Below are 21176 nucleotides of genomic sequence, written 5' to 3'. Positions count from 1 at the left end.
TCTCTTCGGGGTCTTTTATCTGGGTGAGCTCCTGTTTGGTTGAGCTCCATGTTGCCTGGTTGGCTGCGTTTAGGCTTTTGGAGTTGACATTTCTATCTGGTTGCGTTTTCCCGCCCCTCATGCCTATACTGCTTTGGAACGTCCCACTCGGCTCATGGGGATGTGGCTGCGTCTGTCAACGGAAGATATAGAAAATACGATTTTTGTAAGATCTTACCGTAAAATCTTTTTCTCTGATGTCCGTCGACAAACGCAGCACCCGCCCCTCTGTTTGGGGTGAGTTCTGTTGTTTTCACTGCTTTTAAACTAAACTGATGGGTTGTGCAGTGGGGGTTTATACCTGAAGGGACAGCCCTCTGGGCGTGTGTATTCAAATTTCCCTGCCTAGACTACTCCTGATGGGAGGAGCATAAACCCACTCAGCTCATGGAGATGAGACTGCGTCTGTCGACGGACATCAGAGAAAAAGATTTTACGGTAAGATCTTACAAAAATATTATTTTATTTTTTTGTTTTTGTTATTACACCGATCAGCGATAACATTAAGATCACTGATAGGCTAGGTAAATAACATTGCTTATCTCGTTGCATAGGTATCTGAAAGTCTGTGGTAAATGTTAGGCAGCAAGTAAACATGTTGTCCATGAAGTTGATGAAAGCAGAAAAATTAGGCATAGCAGTTTGTGTATGGAGCTGCGTAGCCACAGACCGGTCAGGGTGCCTGTGCTGATCTGTGTCCACAGCCAAAAGCACCAACGATAGGCATGTGAGCATCAGTACCAGACCATGGAGCAATGGAAGAAGGTGGCCTGGTCTGAGCATTGCTTACCTGGGGACATCATGTGGATGACCAGGTGCATGTGCATCACTTTCCTGGGGAAGAGGTGGCACTAGGATATGCAGTATGGCAAGAAGGCAAGTGGGCGGAGGCAGTCTGATGGGCAATGTTCTGCTGAGAAACCTTGGTCCTGTCATTCATGTGGATGTTATTTTAAAACGTACTCCTACCTAAACTTTGTTGCTGACCAACTACACCCCTTTATAGAAACAGTATTCTCTGTTAACAGTGACCTCTTTCAGCAGGATAATGCGCCAACAATTTATGCAGGGCTTTCCAAAAGGTGGGTGGGGGGGTCATCCCATTGGGTTTTATAGCCAGTTATTGCCAGAGTTGGACTTTAGGGTAATTACATTTTTTGTTCATGTGTAACTTTTATATTAACTATTAGGTATTAAGAATACTATTTGTGTTTATATCATATACATGTGTTTATATTTTCTTTATACCTATTACCTGTGTTAATCTCTGTTAGAATCCAGTAATAAGACTTTATCAGGGAGTACTACAGCTGAGGAAGCTGCCAAAATTTTGGCTGAAAAACGGCGTCTTGCTCGAGAGCAGCGAGAACGTGAGGAGAAAGAACGGATTCAGAGACAACAGGAAGAAAAGTTAGTGTACTCTAACTTTTTTTTTTTTTCCCCGTGTGTGTGTGTTCTAAACCTATTTACATAGATCTTATGTTTTGTTGCTTTTTCCTTGTTTTATTTTCTTTAAAGTGGATCTAAAGCCTCAAGGTTTTTTACTTTTATGCATTTATGCTGCTATCAATCAACTCCTGTTGATGAGGGAGTAGGAAGGCAGGGCCGAGTCCCGGTGTCTTTGTCAGTTGACGCAGCAGCAGGGCTCGGGAGTGAGCACGCATGAGTGCCTCCATGGGAGGTGGGTTCCCGTGGGGGCACTGGGCACTGGAGCCTGGAGCACTGGCGGGGGACCCGAGTAGTGAAATTTCAGAGGTTCAGGGGCACTCTGTGCATTGCACAGAGCAGGTAATTATAGAGATGTTTGTCATTTAAAAAAAAATCCTTAACAATTTGAAGCATATCTGTAGTCGAAAGTGTAAAACCATATAATAATTTTCATATTGCATTTTAATTATTTCTTGCCTTCACCCAATCATTTGAATGACATTGCGGTTTGTAAACTTACTATCATAATCATTTAGTACAGAACACAGGTATATTATTCATGTTATTTATATACTTATTCATATTCGTACCTTCAGGTGACTGAACACTGTCAAGCTTTTGAGAACACGCCTCCCCTTTATCCCACTCCTTGAATCCTCAATTTCTTGCTTGTGTCTGTAGGGGATTGACCTCTACTCCCCTCCAGAGTGTCTCTTTACAAGCTTCACTACTATGATATTCGGTTTCCTAAATTGTTCAGAAGCAGTGTATCTGGATCATTGCAACCTCTGACAAATCTTGGGAGCCGTACCAGGACCCCACGCATTGGGGATGACCTGTAATGTTGCTTCAGACACTGGTTCCTGCATGGGGCCGTTACCTTGGCACTTGGTGCAAAGCATTGGCTTTAGCCACTAGGCATTATACAGGTCCAGGGTTGTGGCCCAACACAATAGAACCCAGTCCTTGAAGATCCCCTCAGGGATATGCCCACTGTGATGGATAAAGCCTGGGCTTTATACACAATCCAGCGTTGTGAACAGGTAAAACAGGGTCACCCTGTATCTCTGACTGTTACTTTGTAAAACAGGGCTATGTTTGAAATGTTTACACTATAGAGTGAATATATTCCAAACTAATATTCATCCAGTTAGAACTCACCCTCAGGTCAAAGACCAGTTGTTACATCACACCCCTTGTCACACGCTTTAACGCAGCTTCTGTCTAGAGTCCTTCTAAGGTACTCGGGCACTTCCTCCTTCCCTTTCGCCATATAGATTCCTTGCAGAACAAATGTCTGGGTTACCGCATGCTGTTAGGGTGCCAAGAAACCAGACCACATGAAGATGCAAGTAAAATAATGCAGTTTATTAGCGCAACAACAATAAACACACAGCAAGAGTAAGGAGCGAAATCAGGAACAGCCGGGATCAAGTTCAGAGCAGGTAGTCCATCCAAGCGGGATCAAGTCTAGAAGCAGGTAGTCATCTAAGCGGGGTCGAGTCCAGAGGTGGGTTGTCTGCCGACGCCGGGTCGTCTGCCGATGTGGAATCGAGAGCCAGGAAAGTCCTCAGCCAAGCCAGGTCATGCACGGAGGAACACTGAGAAAGATAAGGCTACTAGCAGTCATGTACCGTGGAGCACAAACGCACACACACACACATCAGTCTGCACATGTCCAAGATGGCTGCCAACAGGAAGGCAAGGTAAGACCTTGACACATGCTCCTACCGGACATACTTATCCTATCTCCCACACTCTATTTGCGAGTATCCCATAGGGGTATCCCCTCAGGCACTGGCTACAACATCCAATTATAGCTTTGTTTCGGCCAGTCAGCCTATTTGACTAAAGCTGAATTTTCTGCATCTTTGCCACAATTTTTTTGGACAGATTACAGCTTTAATTTAGCGATCTTTATTAAGAGACGAAACCCCCCCCCCCCCCCGCCTCTTCTCCTACTCCCCTTTCTCAACCCAAGTTGAACCTTGATATGCCAATCCATGATGATGCAGTATTAGGACAGTGAAGACCACATTGAAGCAGTCCTGGAGGAAGCTGCCAAAGCTTTTTCTCCCCCGGTCATTATATTGAAAATAACTTTTTGCAATATGCTTGCTAATGTTGACAGGCTCTTCACCCTGGCAGTCCCAGCCCTGCAACCATCTCTTGCTGCTATTTCAGTATGTCAAACAGCAGCTAATTGGACGAGGACCATGAACAACCAACATAACCCTTTTTTTCTCTTTCGTTCAGTGACGGACACAGCTCCAAATTTTCTTTGACCCTTGGGTTATGCTGCTCTCCATAGGAGTAGGACTAGGCGGAAACAAAACTTCACTACGCCCCTAGGGCAGTCTTAGGGGGTATACTCCCCACTTCCTGCTATAGAACTTTGTTTTTTCTGTCTAGTCAGGAGTAAGGATCTAGTTCCTTGCTGGGATATATCTGGTCCTAGCATTTTTTCCTTTTTTAAATTACATTTTTTTTCTTCCTTGTTTTCTGTTCCTGTGAGAACTACAATCAACTGCCGAACTGGGCGAAGCACTGGATGTCCTATATCCTTACGATCTTCCCAGTCTGGCCAGGCAAGCACGACCAAACTTTAGCTTTGCGATAGGTTGGCCACTATGTAGCCCCACTGGACGGGGGCTGGCCGACGAGTGAAACCCCTCGCAAGGACACATAGCCCTGGTCACGACCTGAATCACAGCGTACCTCTGGCCGCGGCACCCCTATCCAACATGGTGCGGTGGACTACCCGGACTGGTGCCCGCTCGGTGTCCAAGTGTGGTAAGTAGTGTCTCCCCCCCCCCCCCCTTTCTCCTCCTGGGAAAATTTTGGGGTAGACGCGGGCCCTTTCCTTGGGTTGGTAGGCCCCCTATGTGCCCTTCCTTCCCACATGGTGCCCCCCTCACTAGCAGGGCCCATATGCACAAGTCGCCCTCACCTACCCCCCTTATTCCCCCCTCCCCAGGGTGGCCAGGTATTTCTCAGATGTGGGTGTCATGCGGTGATGGGCTATAGGGGGGAGGGGTCCTGGCAATTTTTTTCCTTTTTACATGGATTTTTTTTCTATCTTTGTTGTTTTGTTTCCTGTGAGAAGCTACAATCAACTACTGGACTGGGCGGTGGACTGGATAATCTAAATCCAGAGGGTCCCCCAAGTCTGGCAAGCGAGCGCGCGCAGGCCTCAGCTCCGTGCTAGGTCAGCCGCAACATAGCCCCACTGGACGAGGGCTGGCCTGTGACTTAAACATCTCGAGAGGGCGCATACGACCTAGCCTTGTCTGGAGTAGCAGTGTTCTCCTGGCCGACAGCAACCCACATTCCGATGGAGCGGTGGTCTGTCAGGATCGGTGCCCACCCTGTTCCCTGATATGGTAAGCTTACCCCCCTCTACCCCTGGAGGGTTTTGGGGTGGACGTGGGCCCCTTCCCGGGATGGTCGATCTTCCTCTGCATGAAGGAGCGCCCTCACCTGCATCTGGAGTGGGGGGACGTCTTTGCTGGTTTCCAGATCTGTGGACCTCCCTGGTACAGGACAAGTGGGTCCACAAAGTAATTCAGTCCGGTTAATAGATTGAGTTTCGGTCTTATCCTCCGAAAAGGTTCTTCCCTTCCAACCTGCCTTTGTCCCCAGATCGCTTACGGGGTCTCTTTGGGGCAGTGCGAGACTTGTTACTACAAGGGGTGATTGTCCCAGGGGTTCTACTCAAATCTGTTTACTGTTCCCAGGAAGGAAGGCAAGGTACGTCCAATACTTATCAAGGCGCTAAACAGCTTTGTGCGGGTACAGAAGTTCCAAATAGAGTCCATTCGCACGGTAGTGTCGTCCCTACATCAGGGGGATTTTCTCGCTTCTATCAACATTGTGTTGCCTTCCCTATGTTCCAGGCTGAAACCTCTTAAGGAAATTGCCTTGTATTCCCTGGGTGTACCTGGCAGCTACAAAGTCTTTTAGGAAGTCAGACTCACTATTTGTACTCTCAGAAGGACCTCGAAAAAGGTTGGCTGCTTCTGCTGCGACCATTTCCAGATGGCACAGACAGTGGTTAAGACTTGTTCAATTATGGGTCAGGTTCCTTCTTTCCCTGTTAAGGCGCACTCTACTGGGGCGCTTAGTGCCTCCTGGGCCTTCCGCCTCAGGCAACAGTGATGCAGGTTTTCAAGGCAGCCACCTGGTCGTCTGTGCACACTTTCACAAGGTTTTAAAAGGTGGATGTGTTGGCATCTGTGGATGATTCTTTTGGCCGCAAGGTTTTAGAGGCTGCTGGACCTGGTGCTCTTTTAAGGGTGTATTGTTGTTTTCAGGTGAGCTCCAGTTGTTTGATTGAGCTCCATATTACCTGGTTGACTACAGTTTAGCCTTGGGAATTTTTTTCTCGCTGTTCCCACACCTCATGTTTGACACTGCTTTGGAACATCCCAAGGGTCAAAGAAGATATGGAGCTGTGCCCGTCAATGAACGAAAGAGAATGGGATTTTTGACTTACCGTACATTTCTCGAATGGCACAGCACCCACCCACCTCTATGGAGTTGGCTGTCATCTGACACTGCTTGTAACAAAACTGAGTGGCAATAGCCAAGAGTAGGAGTATACCCCCAGGGACTGCCCCATAGGTGTAGTCAAGTTTTTTTCCTGCCTAGTGTCCGATTCCTGTAGGGGGCAGCATAACCCAACGGTGAAGAAAATAAGGAGCTGTGTCCGTCAATGAACATCAGAGAAATGGATTTTACGGGAAGTCAAAATCCCATTTTTGCCTGCGGTGATGGCAGTCTTTCTGGTCACAAAATGTATGCTGTGCTCCACGTCTGCCCCCCCCAAAAACCAAGTTTGACCAGAATTTAGCTCTCATCACCCTAAAAGGATGTGTTTCAGCCTTTATCAGTTCAAAAGGCTTTGAGCGTCACCTTTTACAGAAAATGTATTCACATTTTTTCCTATATTGGGGGGCTCCCTTGTAGCACCCTGTCTCTACACCTAGGCACTTAACCTAGTTCTTTCTGCCTTGCAGAAAAAAAAAAACCCTTACCGATCAAGGATATTTCCTTTTTCTGGTGACCAAAACATCTCGTACATGTATCTCCGTACTAGAGGCTCTTTCCTGCAAGAGAGCCCTTCCTCATACGTCACAACCACTAGGGCAGGGCTTGACAAATTTGCCTGAAATCTAGGAGCCAGCTAAAAAAGTTAGGAGCCAGTTATTTATTTATTTTTTTTAAACTAACAACCAAGCTTTATTTAATAAAATGCATACTAAATTTACACATAAATACGACTAGAACCCCACTCTCCTCTATAGCGCAATTGGATGGAAACAGACTGTCTGTCTCTTTCCATCCGATGCCATCTGATCCGATCCACGGGATGGATAGAAAATAGAACCACCATCCGTCTGTTTTTGGCGGACAGGATCAGATGGCGACAGATTACTGCTCCATAGAGGAGAATGAAGGGTCCGATCAGGTCTGCCTGAAAAACGGACAGGCGGACCTGATCAGACAGCCCGTGTGAAAGGGGCCTTTGGCTGTGGCACGGCGATGAGGAAAAAAAAAAAAAGATTTATTTATATATTATATAATATATAATTTTTTTTAATAAGAATTGAAAAAAAAAAAAGGATTTTTTTTTTAATAATTAAAGAAAAAAAAAAGAAATTATTTATTTTTTTAAATTAAAAAAAGAAATTAATAATAACAACCACACTCCCTGTCCACTTACCTTTAAGCAAAGGTAACTGGACAGAGAGATGAAGCCTGCAAAAACTTCCCTCTCATCTCCTCTTTGGAAGGAGATGGGAAGGCATTGAGAACAGGCATTACTCCCGGCAACCACAAGAGGGCGCCAGTTCCCCTAGCCTCTCATCTCACAGAAGAAGGCCGAAAAGCCGGGGCCTCAATTTTTGGATGGCGCGAAAGTCCGTGCACTTGCGGAGGAGGTGGGGGGCGCAAAAGGGACAGGACACCTCCTGCAGGGCACCCCAGGCGCCAGGTCGCTAATTCTAGTCGCAAATGCGACCTGGCGCCCGGGGTTTGTCGAGCCCTGCACTAGGGTATGTTATACCTAAAGCCATCCTTCCTTCAAAGGTGGTTTCAGCATTCATCTCTATGAAAAACTGCAGCTAACTGGAACAGGGCAATGAATAACCAACACAATCTTGTAGTTCAAGATCATATATTAGGTGAACAATTACAGCAGTTAACCTTCTGCCGTTATATTTTATGTGGTTGTCCTAGGAATGACACACACTTCCAGAATTACACTCATTTTCTTTCACATGGGCAGAATCTTGTGACTCAAAGCCTGGTTAGCTGATGCTTGTAAAAGGCGCCCCATACATATACCCTTTGATGAAATTGCCTTACCAAAGAGACATCCTCCTTCAAAGATGTCACAGGAGGAAAGCTTGTTCTTCCACAATGAAAAGTTCAAAAATCTCATTCCTCAGAAGCCTCTACCTCTTCAGTACTCAGATTTCAACTTCAAATCCCAAGTTCAACCCTTCTTTCAGCGTAAAACGTGACCTACACAACCCACCAAGTGTTCTCCAAAGTTCTCTTCCCAATAAAGGTGTGCCCTTATTCCTAAGAGTGGGGTAATGTCTGTTAGTTTGCTTCTCTTTGTGTTACAAACATCCCAGACCTGTGAGTTTTAATTTGTGGTTTCAAAGGGGTACACAATGGAGTTCAAAAAAAACTCCATCCTCTCACCTCTTTCTTCTCTCACATCAACTAAAATCTGCAAGAGGACAGTCAAATTTGCAGAATTCCTTGAACTTCTCTTGTTGCAGGGAGTAGTTGTGCCAGTAACCCTATAGGACAGGTTCAAAGGATTCTATTCAAACCTGTCCACAGTACCAAATCCCAACAGTGGTATTCGTCCTGTACTGGACCTAAAATCCTTCAAATCACAAAAAGTGCAGTGGAATCCACAAGTCCAGTTCCATTGAGACAATGGAAATACTTGGGTTTTTTAGGCATCACAGATGCCTATATGAATAGCCCTACTTATCCACCCTATCAGTGCTTTAATTTGACTTATGTGGCCCAAGAGTATTCACATAGGTCCTCGCGCTTTTCTTGCCCTTCTAAAAACTCAGAGCATCCTGGTCACAGGTTATTCAGATGACCTTCTGAATTGCCTCTTTTTCAGCTATCTACAAATGTCTAGACAGTTCAGGTGCTTCAGGCTTTCGGTTAGATGATCAACTTATAAAAATTTGCTCTCCAACCTTCTCTTCGCCTGAAATACTTGGGTCTGATCCTAGACGCATCCCAAGCAAGTCTTCCTTCCACAGAAGAAACTGCTTTTTCTCAGAGTTCACTCTCAGGACTTGAGGTCAGAGATTTTTGAGAGATACTCCATGAGAATACAGGGTCTCATGGTAGCCTCCTTCAAGTTCTATTAACCTAATATTACATCTTGCCAGTACATCACCTACCCATGCTGCAACCAAGCAAGCAGTTCTCTACATTGGTCAATCTCCAGCTCAGCCTGCACAATGGGGAAGTCTTTTCTTGTATATCACTGGAAAGCGATAACGAGAAATGCCAGTCTTTCAGGCTGGGGTTTATTTTTCAAGTCCCTCACAGTTCAGGAAGCATGGTAATCGATGGAAGCCAAACTCCCCATCAACTTCCTTGAACTCAAAGCATTTAGGATGGCTCTGCAACACTGGGCCCCCTTCTGCAAGGACATCCAGTCAGGTTGAAATCCGACAACTCTACAGCTGTGGCCTATATCAACCACTAAGGGGCACCAGGAGTCATGTAGCCTTGGAGGAAACAAACCAGTTAATCTTTTGAACAGAGAGACGCTGTCCAAATCCTGGGAGCAGACAACTGGAAGGCTGATTACTTCAGCCGTCACCACCTGGATTCAGGGGAAAGGGCCCTTCACCCTGACATCTTCAACCTGATATGTCAGAGAATCTTGTACCCTCCAGATTGACCAACAAGTTACCTCTGTGGCCAGGACAAATGATCCTTTAGCACTGACAATGCATGCCCTAATAATTCCTTGTCTAAGTTCAAACTATTCTATGCCTTCTCTCCTGTGCAAATTCTTACCTTCTCCAGAAAATACTGCGAAAAGAAACGGATAATCCTTGTTGCACCAGACTAGCCCATAAGCATTTTGTACACAGACATACTTGGACCATTAGGAGACGACCCCTGCTTCTCAGCCACTGGCTTCAATGGCATGGCTGTTGAAGTCCATGTCTTGAATGACAGTGGGGTCTCTGCATCTGTCCTTTCTGCTTTTCTAAAATCAAGAAAAGCCAGTTCCAAAGAGATTTAATTTCGTACCTGTAGATCATTCTTTGCCAGGTATGAACACAGTCACCTTAATCCCAGAGGTTACCCTGTGCTTCACTTTTTTGGCCTTCCTACAATCCGGTATTGAAAGGTCAGGTTTTGGTCTTGTTCTTTTTCAAAAACCTCTGGTCTTCCTTTCTTGTAAAACCTTTTTTTTTTTTTTTCTGGGTGTATTCTAGATCCGGTCCACCTTACAGCATGCTGTGCTTGCTTGGGACCTAAACTTGGTTCTCTCTGCCCTGTAGACACCACTCTTTGAACCCATTTGGGAAATTCCAAGAGATCCCCTGCGAAGTGGCCTACTTGGTTGCCGCTAATGGGCCATACACACTATACAATTTTCTTTAGATTTTTTTTCTTCAGACTTACCAAAACCATATAATATGAGGTCACACTTAAAACACTTTCAATTTGTATGCAATCAGTCAGGCCCTTCCACTACATAGAAAAGGTAAATCTAAAGCAGTGTTAATTTTGGCAGCAAATTTCAATTTAGTTTTAGTCTTAGTCTTAGGACTAAAATGGCATTTTAGTTTTAGTCCCATTTTAGTCTTCTGCAAGTGTTTTAGTTTTAGTCGTATTTAGTCGACTAAAACGTCCTACATTTTAGTCGACTAAAACGTCCTACATTTTAGTCGACTAAAACGTCCTACATTTTAGTCGACTAAAACGTCCTACATTTTAGTCGACTAAAACGTCCTACATTTTAGTCGACTAAAACGTCCTACATTTCTCTAGCGCTCATCGACAGACGTAGTCCTCGGTGATACACCACCTTCGGGTTATGTTACCTCCGCAGGAGCAGGACTAGACAGGAAATTAAAAAGCTCTGGCCACACCCTAGGGGCAGTCCCAGAGGGTATATCCTCTCTCTCTCTCTGCCTCAGCAAATCAGTTATTTTCTGTCTAGTTAGGAGTAAGGACCTAGACACCTTGCTGGGATCTTAGGTCCTGGCAAGAATTTTTTCTTAAAGGATTTTTTTAGACAGCTTCTTTCTCCAGTGTTCCTGTGAGATCTTCAAGCAAGAAAGCTGAACTGGGCGACGGGCTGGATGTTGAGATCCGGTGGTCACCCCAGTTCAGCCTACGAGCGCGTGCAGGCCATAGCTCCGCGCTGGGTCGGCCGCGACAAAGTCCCATTAAAGGACTGTCCACGCGAGTTAAACGTCTCGCCGAAACGCCAAAGACCATGAGTCACGGCGTCCGTATCGGTCGACAGCCCTCCCGCCCCGGTGGAGAGGGGTACTGTCAGGAGTTGGTGCCCGCCTGGTTCCGGTATGGTGAGTAGTATGTTCCCCCTTTTTCCCTGACGGGTTTTGTGGTGAACGCGGGCCCCTCTCTGTATGGTAAGAAAGAGTCCTTTCTATCCTATAACATGTCACAAATCCTCCTACTTTGAGTGTGATTTATGTGGGCAAAAGCCAGGAGGCTTGGCTTGGGAGCTAACAATCTATTGTATACATGTTTTAAAGATGTAATCTGTGGCATTCTGGGAATCTTATGGGTTAAGTATAAGCTACCTACCAGTCAGAAGCCACGGACATGTAGACTGCCTTCCAAATCAGATCTCCAGCTATTAGCAGGCCTCCCGAACAGCCATGCGGTCCGCCAGGGCCGGTACCGCCAACCACGCCATATCCCCATGCAAGTGTTGTGTGCCCTGCAGCACACTGCTATTCAGTTTAGGCCGCCGCCATTTTTTTTGCTGGATCGCACGAGCCGCCATTTTGGCGTAGCCTCGTGTCTCCAGCATGGGGGCGGCCATGTTTGAGGTGATCCTACACCTCGTGGAGCTTGGGGGAGGCGCCGGAAGGCGTGCAGAGGGGCGGAGCCGCCTCCTTTCTTCCTGGGCAGCCAGCCAAAAGACTTCCTGTTTGTCAAGACAGCGCTGTAAGCTGTTGCAGTTTAACTCTGAGCATCAAGTGGTGAGCCTGGGGGTCTATCTCTCTCTCTCTCGATCGATAGGGATCCCTAAGCAGGTAACACTAAGGGGCTTTTTTGTGGCGCTGGGGGTCAGAAAAAAAAAAAAAAAAAAAGTTTTTTTCTTTACTTTTGAATTATATTATCCAGGAAGTAACTGGAGTTATTATGGACCCTGCCACACATATTCCCCCACCTGTTTCCCTCGAGGGGGCCTCGGGACCCGCCGGTGCACAGAGTATAGAGTCATTTACAGCAATTTTGGAGTCTATGGTGGCTCGGGTGGAGGCGGCCTGTCAGGGACGGGGGTCAAGGAAGCGACCCCCGCCTACCCCTATACCATCTGACACCTCTGACTCAGATTCAGAGATGGTCACGGCAGTTGCAGGTTCCTCTGCAAGGGCTGTTATCCCAGGTAAAGCCCCCTCAGACAGTGAGGAGGACGCTTCTTCTCTTGCTATAATTCAGGAAGAAGCATTGGTGGACGCACTAGTTGTGGCAGTGCAAGAAACCTTAAAACTTGAGGCTTTACCGGCAGAGGCAACTGAAACAGAGAGGCCTTTTGGGACTAATAAGCCCATCAAGACGGCGAAGGCTTTTCCTGTACCTAAATGTTTTGGTAATCAGATTAAAGGAGAATGGGAGCATTCTAAACGTACCTTTACTATTTCCAAGCGTATTGCTAGACGCTATCCGTTTGAGGAATCCATCATTAAGAAATGGACGGTACCACCAGTCGTGGATCCGCCTATTTCCAGGCTGAATAAAGCCACGGTTATTCCAGTGGAGGACACTTCGTCCTTTAAGGATCCGGTGGATCGAAAGATAGAAGCAGAGTCCCGCACTATCTTTTCTCTGATAGGGTCAGCATTTAGACCAGTAATCGTTATTGGTCTAGTTTCCCAGACACTTACGGAATGGGCGAAAATGGTACGCCAAGATCTTAGGGGAAAAGATATTCCCCAGGAGACATCTGATTTGATGGAACAGATCATACAAGGGCTACGGTTTATCTGTGACGCAGCCTTGGACACTACTCCCCTATTAGGGCATGCATCTAAGTTAGCAGTGATCCTCAGACGTGTGCTGTGGTTAAAATGCTGGTCAGCTGACCTAGGTTCCAAAAAGACCTTGACCAATCTCCCCTTTCAGGGGAATCGTCTATTTGGAGCCAACCTAGATGAAATCATTAAGGATGCCACTGGGGGCAAGAGCACTTTTTTGCCACAGGCTGCAAAAGCTAAGAGACCTCGCAACAAGCGAGGACCTTTCTTTACCGCCCATAAAGGGCGCCCGGCTGGTACTAGCGGGAAAGGCAAGACTCCTCCAGGAGGGTTCAAGAAGGGGACCAACCCAGCCAAACCCGAAGCAAAGGAGTACACAGCCTGAAGGTGCGCCCCCACCCGGTTTCAGGGTGGGGGGACGTTTTCACCGGTATTCAGGACATTAGATCGAGCATCAACCACTACTACCGGTGCGATTCTTCCCTTCCAACATTTAAGTACCACAGGAAGCGGTAGTTACCGTTCCCTGAAAAGATCTTTTCCTTTACCTTTTCCTAAGATTAGTCCCGATACCTCACAGGAATCGGATCTGGTTGACCAGATAGGCCAAGTAGCCTCTAGTCGGGTGACTTCGGTCCCTGAGGTTCAACCAGAAAAGATCACCTTTCCTGATAACTATCAGGTATCTGATAAATGTGTGGGAACAGAAAACGACCAGACTTTCTCGGATGGTCGGGGCCAGATAGCTCTAGGGACGCCTGGTTCAGATCCAATCAGCGCCAGTGGTCCTAGAAATTCTAGGCTGGCCTCCTCAAGCCGGCCTGGCCGACTTGGACATGTTAGTCGCAGACGTTCCGTGGGAACTTCGTCTCAGGGAGTGTCTGTGGTCTCAAGGACCAATTTACCTTCGTGCTTTACAGTCGCTGGTTTTAATGGCCTGGCCATTGAGACCCAAGTACTGAAGGACAGAGGTTTGTCTACTTCAGTCATTCCTACCCTTATTAAAGCAAGGAAAGCGACTTCCAGCAAAGTCTATTATCACACATGGAAGACTTATATTGCATGGTGCGAATCTTTAGGATTTCCTCCACGTACCTATTCGGTGACTCGAATATTGGCCTTTTTGCAACAAGGGGCCAGTCCGCGCGCCCTTACCGCCCTGGGATCTTAATTTGGTTTTGTCGGTTCTACAGAAACCTCCCTTTGAAAACATCAGGGAGATTCCCTTGCTTACTCTATCCCAGAAGGTGGCCTTCTTGGTGGCTATTACTTCTGCTCGCAGGGTGTCAGAACTGGCTGCATTATCATGCCAGTCACCATACCTAGTGATTCATAGGGATAAGGTAGTACTTCATCCTAAGCCATCTTTTCTTCCCAAGGTGGTTTCAGATTTTCATCTGAATGAAGATATTGTACTACCTTCCTTGTGTCCTCAGCCCAAGCATCATCGGGAACATGCGTTGCATTCCTTAGATGTGGTTCGGGCAATCAGGGTATACCTGAAAGCTACGGAATCATTCCGTAAGACGGATTCACTTTTTGTGATCACGGATGGCCCCAGAAAGGGTTTGCCTGCATCTGCCGCGACCATTGCCAAATGGATTAGACAAACGGTGGTACAGGCTTATTCTATTAAGGGTCAGAGTCCTCCGTTCCCTGTTAGGGCGCACTCCACTCGAGCGCTCAGTACTTCCTGGGCCTTTCGCCATCAGGCGTCAGTGGTCCAGGTATGTAAGGCGGGGCCACCTGGTCGTCGGTACATACCTTTACAAAATTTTATAAAATTGATGTGACGGCATCGGCGGATGCCTCATTTGGCCGCAAGGTTTTGCAGGCCGCAATTTGAGGAGACCGGTGGTCTACCTCGAGGGTTTTTTTCTGTTTGAAAAAAAAAAAAAAATTGTTTTCTCTTTTTTTGGTTGAGTCTCATCATTAAGGATGAGCATTGTAAACTTCTAGTTGGCACCGGTTGGGCCTTCTAGATTGGGATTTGATTTCCATTTTCCCACCCCTCAGTTGTGATACTGCTCTGGGACGTCCCGAAGGTGGTGTATCACCGAGGACTACGTCTGTCGATGAGCGCTAGAGAAAAATGGATTTTTGTAAAATCTTACCGTAAAATCCTTTTCTCTTAGCTCATCGACAGACGTAGTCCCCGCCCCTCTGTTTTGGAGTTGGGTTGGGTTAAATTCTCTAAGCACTGCTTTTTCACATAACTGATTTGCTGAGGCAGAGAGAGAGAGGATATACCCTCTGGGACTGCCCCTAGGGTGTGGCCAGAGCTTTTTAATTTCCTGTCTAGTCCTGCTCCTGCGGAGGTAACATAGCCCGAAGGTGGTGTATCACCGAGGACTACGTCTGTCGATGAGCTAAGAGAAAAGGATTTTACGGTAAGATTTTACAAAAATCCATTTTTTAGTCGACTAAAACGTCCTACATTTTAGTCGACTAAAACGTCCTACATTTTAGTCGACTAAAACGTCCTACATTTTAGTCGACTAAAACGTCCTACATTTTAGTCGACTAAAACGTCCTACATTTTAGTCGACTAAAACGTCCTACATTTTAGTCGACTAAAACGTCCTACATTTTAGTCGACTAAAACGTCCTACATTTTAGTCGACTAAAACGTCCTACATTTTAGTCGACTAAAACGTCCTACATTTTAGTCGACTAAAACGTCCTACATTTTAGTCGACTAAAACGTCCTACATTTTAGTCGACTAAAACGTCCTACATTTTAGGCGACTAAAACGTCCTACATTTTAGGCGACTAAAACGTCCTACATTTTAGGCGACTAAAACGTCCTACATTTTAGGCGACTAAAACGTCCTACATTTTAGGCGACTAAAACGTCCTACATTTTAGGCGACTAAAACGTCCTACATTTTAGGCGACTAAAACGTCCTACATTTTAGGCGACTAAAACGTCCTACATTTTAGGCGACTAAAACGTCCTACATTTTAGGCGACTAAAACGTCCTACATTTTAGGCGACTAAAACGTCCTACATTTTAGGCGACTAAAACGTCCTACATTTTAGGCGACTAAAACGTCCTACATTTTAGGCGACTAAAACGTCCTACATTTTAGGCGACTAAAACGTCCTACATTTTAGGCGACTAAAACGTCCTACATTTTAGGCGACTAAAACGTCCTACATTTTAGGCGACTAAAACGTCCTACATTTTAGGCGACTAAAACGTCCTACATTTTAGTCGACTAAAACGTCCTACATTTTAGTCGACTAAAACGTCCTACATTTTAGTCGACTAAAACGTCCTACATTTTAGTCGACTAAAACGTCCTACATTTTAGTCGACTAAAACGTCCTACATTTTAGTCGACTAAAACGTCCTACATTTTAGTCGACTAAAACGTCCTACATTTTAGTCACCTATAATCGAATGGGTGTAGTTCAATTGTAATTTGTAATGCATTATTTAAGCATTTCTGTACAATTTCCAAACTCATTAAATACTACTGCTGGTCCTGGAGTCAAAAATCAAATATGTTATTATTTATGGTATTAAGCTTTGAGCATGCACCAGTGTTAATTTTGGCAGCAAATTTCGATTTAGTTTTAGTTAGTCTTTTGACTAAAATGCCATTTTAGTTTTAGTCGCATTTTAGTCATCTGAATTGTTTTAATTTTAGTCGACTAAAATTGTGTTAATTTAGTAGACGAAAACGTTTTAGTCGACGAAATTAACACTGATCTAAAGGAAATCTACCAACAAAAGTTGTATAGTGTGTATCCAGCTTAAGTCTGTCAGACCTGTCTGTTAGTGGCTCTCTTCTACCTCATTCTTCACAAAGATGAGATAGTTTTGCGCCCAAGACCATCTTTGTTTCCTAAAGTGTTATCAATCTGTGTCTTGCACTGTGTCCTGTACTGTACAGTTAAGATAAGAGAAATCTTGACTTTACCTGTAAATTTCATGTCTAGGAGTATAGCACAGGATGCAGGCCACACTCCTTTTATTCTTAAGATAATCGGCACTGCTGGCTACAAATTTGAGGACTCAGAGAATCTCCAAAGCTTTGCCAGTGCCTAATCACCAGCCTATAACCTAGTAAACACTGCTGTCTCATAGAATGCAGAGCCTGCCTTCTGGGCTATAGTGGTGCAGAGGAGTTTCAAGAAGCAGGATCATTGTAGGAATCACAGCTTGCAAGGCAGTAAGGTACCATGGGATATATAATCCTTAAAATTTGAAAATAAACCAAAGAAATGAGCAGAGGAGAAGCTGCAAAGAATGCTGGGAATCCATTCGTTGTGAACAGAGATGGCTAGCAAACTCCTAAAAGGAAATTTTTCAAGCAAGTTACATTGGGTTGTCAAATAACTATTGTTTGTATTGGTATTACAATGCTGATCCTTTAAAAATAAAAAAATAAAAGTGTATGATGTAGTGTATGATGTGGCTTTCGAACTCCTTTCAATTTCTACTTCATCCTTTCTCATTTGTTGTAAGGGGTTTCAGGTTTTTGTCCTGCTTGTGGATAACTTTTTTTTTTTTTTGAAGTTCTAGTTTTTAACCAGATGAGGGCAGTCGACAGTAGAGTCTCTATCCACATCTCTAACCACTTTGCCTTTTCCTGTGCATGGTTACTTGGACAATTAGGAATTTATTTTTATTTTTTTAGAGTAAGACAGGAAGAAATGGCCCGCAAAGCTGAAGAGGAGAGAGAGAGACTGAAAGAAGAAGAAAAATTACTAGAAGAAAAAAGAAAACTAGAGAGAGAGGAAGACGAAAGAAAGGCTCAGGAAGAAAAACTCTGCAGAGAACTAGAAGAACAGGAGAAATTAGCAGAGCTTCAACTACAGGTAATTGGGATTCTCTGGAAAATGTATTACACTTGAAATGTTGGTATAATTGATACTTGGAAGTTATCACATCTGCTCTTTGCTTGACAGTTAATAAGCAAAACATGTTACTCCTAGAAGGCTAGTTAGGGGTTTGTAAGGGTTATGGTCCTGGTTGATGTGCAGCATGCTGTATGGTCATAGCTTACTGTTCTGCAAATAGCTACATTTGTTAGGTCTGTATCGTATGCATCATTTGTGCCATTTTTTAAATAATTTTATTAATGTATTTATTTTATATATATAGTGCATTGCGAAAGTATTCGGCCCCCTTGAACTTTTTGACCTTTTGCCACATTTCAGGCTTCAAACATAAAGATATAAAACTGTAATTTTTTTTTTTTTTGAAGAATCAACAAGTGGGACACAATCATGAAGTGGAACGAAATTTGTTGGATATTTCAAACTTTTTTAACAAATAACAATGTTTGAAATATCCAATAAATTTTGTTCCACTTCATGATTGTGTCCCACTTGTTATTGATTCTTCACAAAAAAATTAATTTTATATCTTTATGTTTGAAGCCTGAAATGTGGCAAAAGGTTGCAAAGTTCAAGGGGGCCGAATACTTTCGCAAGGCACTGTATATAACCATGCCAATTAACCAAACAGCATGTCTTTGGAGTGTGAGAGAAAACAAGAGTACCCAGAGAAAAATCCATGAAAGCACAAGGAGAACATGCAGGCAGTATTTTGTTTGGAAATCAAAGTGCTAACTAACCACTGAGCCATGGTGCTGCCCATTTTTTGGTGAATAATGTGTATAGGATTACAACTTTATATGCACATTATGCAAATATTTAAATAAGCCCCCCATGAGATAAAACTCTAAAATATATACTTTTGCCGCATCCGCTAGACTGCTGTGTTTTTCGTTCTAATGAGCCTCTTAAAGCTCACTGTTTCCATGATTAAAATTCATGTTTGTCTTATATTCCTTCTGAGGCCACTTTTGATGTGTCCCACATGTCATAGATGTGGATGCACAGCTCCTGTTAATGGCGTGGCTGAGCTCATTGCTTTAGAGGAAAAATGCGCTCTGTGCACCCATCCTCCTGAAGTTGCCATCATTCAAACAGGGTGGGGTGGGAGGGGTAGATATAGCATCTGGACAAGCAGAGGGGTGCTGACAGACTGCGGGGGGGGGGGGGGTCCTCGTAGGATTTGAGTACGTCTGTCTTTTTATAATGCAAAAACCCAAGAATGTATTTGCAGCCTACTAGTTCTTAGATGTGGTGGCTGGATTAGCTTTCTTTTTTCAGGCGAAGAGACATTTATCAAAACTGGAGCAGCCAAAATCTGGAGCAGTTGCGCATGGCAACCAGTAAGCTTCAGTTTTTTCATTTTCAAAACTTGAACAAGCTGAAGATAGAAACTGATTGGTGGTCATGCACAGCAGCTCCAGTTTTGATAAATGACCCCATCTGCAAGTACAGAAAAATACCTGTTGATCCTTTCCAGAATTCCAGTGTACTTGTTAACTATCTGTGCACCGATCTGAAATCTCAAACAATATTATCACTTTTCCCAGCTATCTTCATTGAACTACAAAAAACACAACCTACTTACAGTGCTTAGCATAAATGAGTACACCCCTTTTGAAAAGTAAAATTGTAATCAATATCTCAATGAACAGAATACATCACAAATCTGAATTAAGCATGCAGCCAGTAACTCCTGGTCTGTATAGCTGTTCTGGATATGCAACTCCGAAAACACTAAAATCAATAGATGGGTGTAAAGGCTAGTCAACCAGCATTTGCAGGAGAACTCGGCATTGGCAGCCAATATAGCTTAGTCGTAAAGTACAGGACAAAGGGTGAATAGTCAGACCCAGGGTTAAAGGCTCAAAGCTTCAGGTGACCTAGACACTGTCAAAGCTTTGAGGACACACCCCGGGTACCTTCCCTATAACCCTACCCTCTCTGTGAATTGTCAGTTTTTTGTTAGTGTCCCAAGGCAGTGGTCCTCAACTCCGGTCCTCAGGGACCACTAACAGGCCAGATTTTAAGTATTACCTTGGGGAAATGCAGACTAGAATACTGCAATCACAGAGCAGCAAATGATATCACCTGTGATGTATTTCAGTTATCTTACAAACCTGGCCTGTTAGTGGGCCCTGAGGACCTGGGTTGAGGACCACTGTCCTAAGGTGATTGGACCTCTTCTCCCTTATGTCGAGATCACTCTAAACTTATCTGGTTTATTGTTTTATCTTATGATTCTTCAATCAATTCTTCACGGTCTTCTAATACCACAAGAGAAGCAGTGCATCTGGATCGGTGCAACCTTGGGAAAACGAAGGGAGCAGTATGAACTGCCTGTAGTGTTGCTTTGGGCACTGGATCCTGCACGGGTGCTCGCCTTGGCATTTTGTGCAATGTGTAGAGTCAGCTAATGGAAGCTATACAGACCCAGGGCCGTGGTCCATCCAAATAGAGCCCAGACCCTAAAGACCCCCCTTAAAGTGCTGCTAAACCCACAACCGTAAAATCAGTCTGTATATGCAGTAAAGCATGCTTGTTCTTCTCACGGTGGAACCTAAGGGGTTAATCCTCTGCATTGTGTAAAAAGGCTGTTTGATCCTGTCTTCTCTGATCCTCCCCTTCTTCCACACTTCGCTACAGGACGTTCTACACTTGGGTTGCAATGTACTTCCAGACATGTTTACCCTATATTGCACACCCTACTCCTTAAGTACCCCATTGGGGATTACCTTCACATGTGTCAATGATGAAAACCAGGCAAAAGGGAAAAACTGCAAAAGCTCAGACAAACATTTGTTCTGCCAAAGACCTGCACTCCAGCTCCTCCATCGGAGTTAGATGCCGGACCTAGAAGAGGTACATACACAATCACTAAATCCTAAATTATGGGGCTGTAAGGGCAACCAAAAGGGGAAAAAATGTGTGAACAATGTTACAAAAAAACTTTACAATCTTTATTCATACAAAAAGACTAAGAACTTACACTGTGAATGGTTGTTGGGTTTTTTTTTTTCTTCTGTTTGCACTGTCTTTGGCCTTTCCTCTGCAACCAGAGTATTCACTCTTCTTGCCTTTCTAAGAATTCAAGGAATCCAGGTCACTGGTTATCTGGACAACCTTCTCTTGAAGGACTCCTCTTTTCCAGCTGTCTAAAAACGTCCAATTCAGATGCTCCAGGTTTTTCTGTTGGCTGATCAATTTCCAATAAAACGCCTTCTCTTCACCTATACAATACTTGTCTGGTCATGGATACCTCCTAATCAAAGGTTTTCCTTGCAGAGAAGAAAATGCTCTATCTCAGAGCTCATGCTTGGGAATTGAGGTCAAAAGGACATTCCACTGTGAGATTCTCCATGACAGTTCTAGGCCTCATGTTAGCCTCCTTTTGAAGCTGTGCCATTTATCCAATTTCATTCAAGACATCTCCAGCACATCTTTGACCTGGAACAAGCATGCTCCTTATTTCAACCTACCTATGCTCCTTTCCAGCCGAGCAAACTATTCCCTAGCTTGGTGGAACTCAAGTCCAGTCTTGAAGGAGAAGTGATGGTGGGATAGTACATATAAGTTGTAACCTAATCAGGTGCAGATCCAAACCACATGC

At 44.6% G+C, this 21176-nt stretch overlaps 1 protein-coding gene across 1 annotated transcript in view; it reads left to right on the top strand.

Moving 5' to 3' along the window:
* The window catches only part of MAP7D3 (MAP7 domain containing 3), a gene marked incomplete at both ends in the record, with an annotated part of 267062 nt that overhangs the window by 208113 nt on the left and 37773 nt on the right, over positions 1 to 21176 (top strand). The window contains 2 exon segments of the mRNA XM_082264163.1: positions 1314 to 1449; positions 17365 to 17545. Of these exon segments, the coding sequence (XP_082120289.1) occupies positions 1314 to 1449; positions 17365 to 17545 (317 nt within the window).

This window comes from Pelophylax lessonae (assembly GCF_965119305.1).
Source record: "Pelophylax lessonae genome assembly, chromosome: 7".
In the NCBI taxonomy this organism is placed as follows: domain Eukaryota; kingdom Metazoa; phylum Chordata; class Amphibia; order Anura; family Ranidae; genus Pelophylax; species Pelophylax lessonae.
Note: the sequence above shows the minus strand (reverse complement) of the source record. Positions and strands in the feature narration are given on the sequence as shown.